The 4,199-nt window shown below is 72.9% G+C and overlaps 2 protein-coding genes across 2 annotated transcripts; both read right to left on the bottom strand.

Annotated features, from left to right (window-relative positions):
• Window positions 1-53: 53 nt before the first annotated feature.
• Window positions 54-473, bottom strand: H696_05615 (hypothetical protein; the record flags this gene model as incomplete). Its single annotated transcript, XM_009499431.1, has 2 exons — window positions 54-65; window positions 111-473. The coding sequence occupies 2 exons, from the start codon at window positions 471-473 to the stop codon at window positions 54-56; spliced, it is 375 nt and encodes a 124-aa protein (XP_009497706.1).
• A 741-nt stretch (window positions 474-1,214) lies between these two features.
• On the bottom strand, window positions 1,215-3,677 carry H696_05614 (hypothetical protein). Its single transcript, XM_009499430.1, has 2 exons — window positions 2,949-3,677; window positions 1,215-2,672 (listed from the first exon to the last, which is right to left on the bottom strand). Exons 1-2 carry the CDS (start codon window positions 3,401-3,403, stop codon window positions 1,562-1,564), a joined length of 1,566 nt encoding a protein of 521 aa, XP_009497705.1. The 5' UTR covers window positions 3,404-3,677; the 3' UTR covers window positions 1,215-1,561.
• Window positions 3,678-4,199: the final 522 nt, after the last annotated feature.

The raw sequence follows: 4,199 nt of genomic DNA, 5'->3' as shown, positions 1-4,199 counted from the left end.
AGAGGACACACAAGAGGACACACAAGAGGACACACAAAAGGACACACATACGCCTAGAAGAGAGGCTGAGGCAGGAGGAAGAAGGAGACGCAAGAGGAAGGCCAGCGTACAATTTGCTTCTTGCGGATGAGGCGCTGGAACAAGGCATTCGGCAGAGCACCGGGCCGGCCGGCGGCCGGGCCGGCCGCCCGCAGAAATCGGTCCAGCCGCATCGGCCCATGCCCGTCGGTCACCGAGAGCTGGTGCTGTGCCCGGGCCTGCAGGGCGGCCAGACGCTCGGCCGGGGATGCGTCGGACAGGGGGGCAGCCGCACCCGACGTCGCGGTCGAGGCCACACCCGGCGTCGCGGTCGAGGCCACACCCGGCGTCGCGATCGAGGCAGCACCGCGAGCGCCGGCCAGCAGCAGAGCAGGGCCAGCCCGCGCCGCCAGCGCGTACCGCTGGAACAGGGGCCTCACAGCACCGCGGAGCATGACAGAGCGCAAGCAGGCGGGCGGGGGGACGGGGGGACGGGGGGACGGGGGGGGGGCGGAGGGGAGAGTGGGGAAGGGGATCGGCAAAGGGCGAAGCCGCGGGCAAGGGAGGTGGCAGGGCCAGGCAAGCAGAACAGGGCACAGGGGAGGTCCGGCGCGCGGAGGGCAACTATGGCCGAGCAGATCGGCCCGCCGGCGCCGGGCTGCGATAAAGATGCCCCCCGCTCGTGGCCGCCGCTTCCCCAGCCGACACAGGCGGCCCGGGGGGGAGGGGGGGGGGGGGACGCGGGGCCGGCATCGGCGCCGGCACGGGCACGCGGGCGATCGGCGGAACAATCTCGCAGATGCCAACGCATGGGGCGTTGCCCCCGGGCCCCTCGCCAGACGGCGGGGCCGGGCGCGCCCCTCCGGAGCCGGCAAAAGCCCCTCGTTCCCCGCTCGCCCCCCTTGGGAAGAGAAGAACGCCCGGGGCGAGGGGCCCACGGCGCGCGCCGCGGGAATCCCCGCGCACAACGCCGAGCCCGAGGCTCCCCCCTCCCCCCCGTCTGCCCGAGACGCACAGCCTGCTGCCCTGCCCCCTGGTCGAGGCCGGACCCGACGCCGGGGCCGGCGCCCCCCTTTTTTGTCCACCGAGCGACGTGACACAAGGCCATCACAATGTGGGTCAAAATGTAAAAAAAAAAAAAACAGAGTCCATTACTACGCTCAACTAAGCGCGCGCGCGCGCGCGCGAGGGGGGAGAGAGAGAGAGAGGGAGGGAGAGAAGGCCGGACAGGAGGGGACACAACAACACGGGAGGGACACATGTCTTCGCAGCAACCCGGCGCGCGGCTGGGTCCCGGCGCGACAGGGCGCACAGCGGACGTGATGCTGGGGGGCGCGGAGGGCGCGCGGCAGGCGCGAGAGAGGGGAGACACACCAGGCACGCGGTGGCCGGTGCGCGGAGAAGAGGCTGGCCACTCGCGACCGGCGCATGGGAGCACTGGCTCCCCCCCCCCCCCCCTGCCGGCCGGCTGGCCTGCGCCTTCACTGTTGCCGCCGACGCCGACGCCGACGCCGCAGGGCGCATGGCCCGCCCCTCGGGGCTCTCAGACGCAGGTGGTGGTCGACAGGCCGACGACAACCGGGGCGGCCGCCAGAGCGGCGCCCTCCTCCGAAGGGGAGGAAGAAGAGGCAAGACCGCCGGCCACCTCCTCGAGGAGGCCCGACAGGTCGGCCGCGCACTCGAGCCGGTCGAGCGCCGACACAGGCCGGCCGGCCTCGGTCGACACAAAGTGCATGTACTGCAGGGTGTGCGCGGAGAGGGTCTGCTCGGCGGCGCCGACACGAGCATAGCCATGCTGGAAGGAGGCGGCCGGGGCGCCGGCGTCATCGCCGGAGGCGGCCAGGTCACGGCGCAGGCGGGCCGCCAGGGCCAGCTGCTTGGCCACACGGGCCGGGCCCTCCGGGCCGCCGGCGGCCGCCACCGCACGCAGGCCCGGCGCATTGTCGAAGTGCGTCAGGGTGAAGCGCCCCGGGCGGAAGACGGCCAGCGCGCGGGCCACCACCGCCGGCAGGTCCGGCCGGTTGTAGTTGGTCTCGAACGAGGCGAAGGAGCAGTTCTCCTGCGGGGTCACATGGATGGTGAAGTAGAATTCCCCGAGCAGCGCATTGACCGAGTAGCCGAAGGGATCGAAGACCAGGTCGTCCAGCAGGGCCCCGGGCAGGATGGCCCCGACCCCGGACCGGCGAGTCGAGTCGGCGGTCGACTGCCACCCGGGCTCGGTCCGGTAGAACACCCGCATGAGGTCCTGGTCCAGCTCGTGCATCAGGATCTCGGTGGTCACCTCGAGGGCGGGCCCGGCGCCGCCGGTGGCCGGGCACAGGGCCCGCGGCGCGCGCGGGACCTTCTGCATGTGCCCGGTGCCGGTCTCCGCCGCAAACAGGTGCCAGTGGTCGCCGGACTGGTCGCCCAGCGTCAGGACCCGGCCCCGGGGGAAGGCCTCCCGCAGGCAGGCCACCTCGGCCTCGAAGCTGACATGGGGCGCCGGCTGGTCGGCCGGCTGGAGGAAGTTCTTGCGCGAGTAGAAGACGCTCTCGACCTGGGTGGCGCCGGCGCGCGCGGCCATGGCCAGCAGCCCCTTCAGGCACCGGAGGAGGGTGGTCGTGCCGCAGGTCTTGAGGATGATGCGGTCGGCGAAGACGAAGAGGCTGCTCTCGCTGTGGGCCGGATATGCAGGGGGGGGGGAGGGAGGGGGAGAGCGCGGGAGGCGTCAGGGGATCGGAACGGCAGTTGGGTGGGGCTGGATGGGGAAGCGGGGGGAGGGAGGGGCAAGAAGAAAGGGGAGGGTGGGCCTCCGGAGGGTGGCCGGCGTCACCAGCACCGGGGAGGCATGCTGCAAAGGCCGGAAGAGAGACAGGGCAGGAGGGGCAGGAGGGGCAGGAGGGGCAGGAGGGGCACCCAAGGGGGAGCGCCACACATGCCGGCGCGCGTACCTCAGCAGATACGCATCGGCCGAGGCATTGCTGATGCTGTTGATGATCAGGCAGTTGACCGAGTCCAGGAGGGGCTGCCAATCGGCCGCGGTGTAGGCCCGGAGGCCGACCTTGGCCGGCTCGCTGGTGGTGGCGGCCGACGCGGCCGGGGAGGAGGCCGTGCAGGACACCGGCGCCGCGGCCGGCAGGTCCGCCGCCAGGGCTGACAGCGAGGCCGCCGGGCCGGCGCCCAGGAGACGCAGCATCTCGGCGCCGATGCCGCCGGCGGTGGCCGCGGCGGCCGGCGCCGCGGCCGCAACCGGCGGAGCGGGCGCGACGCCCGGCATGACGAACGTCACCTCGAGCAGCTTCTCCGGGCCCTCGAAGAAGCCCGGCAGGAGGATGTCATCCTTGACGAGCACCGAGTTGTGGATGCTGGACACGGCGAAGCCGGTGGGAACAGAAGACCCGGTCATGGCGTGTGGGCGTGTGTGTGCGTGTGTGTGTGTGATGGGCCGGTACGAGGGGAGGAGGGTGGGCCGAAGGAGCGACGGGGCGTGGCGGACGACGGTGGTGGGAGACGTCGGCGGACGGGGCAAGCAGTGGCACGCGCGGCGAGGGCGGTGGCGGCGGCGGCGACGACGCAGGCGGGCAGCCGGGCGACGAAGTGGAGACGGACTAGTCCGTTATCCCCCTGTGCAGAATTCTCACGGGCGGGTGAGAATATGCGGGCGCGGGATGGGGGGGGGGGCGGGGGGCCTTGTGGTGCGGGGGCGAAGGTGCCTCGGCGCGTGGGGAATTCAAGGATCAAGCCTGACAGAACCGGGGACCGGGGGGCAGGCGCGGGGGCGGGACACGCGGGAAGCGTGGGTGCGGGTCCAGCGGGGGAGACCGGCAATCGGGCAAGGCAGGTGTGGATCGCGAAGACCGACACGTCCTACCAAGGGGATGCGTTGGGAAGGGGGAGGGGGGGGGGGAGGGGTGTGCTTTGGAGAGGGGGGGGAGGATGTGCTTGGGCCTGTGGAGGGGCGCTAGGGCGGGCGAGCTGCGGACAGTCCGCAGCAGATACGGCAGCCGCCGGGGAGGTCGGCAAGTGCCGGGGGGAGGTGGGGGAAGAGCTGGAAGCCGGGGGCCGTGATGGCGGCGGCGGGGGCGGCGCGCGGTGGGGGGCTCGCGCCGGAGGGGGGGGGAGGCGTGTCCTCTGTTGCTAGAGGGAAGAACGCGGCCGGGCGGGGGAGACGCGGCTGGCGGCGGTCGGGGGTGCGCGGGCGG

This window comes from Fonticula alba, assembly GCF_000388065.1.
Source record: "Fonticula alba strain ATCC 38817 unplaced genomic scaffold supercont2.12, whole genome shotgun sequence".
Taxonomy (NCBI): Eukaryota; order Rotosphaerida; family Fonticulaceae; genus Fonticula; species Fonticula alba.
This window is presented reverse-complemented; position numbering and strand designations above follow the sequence as displayed.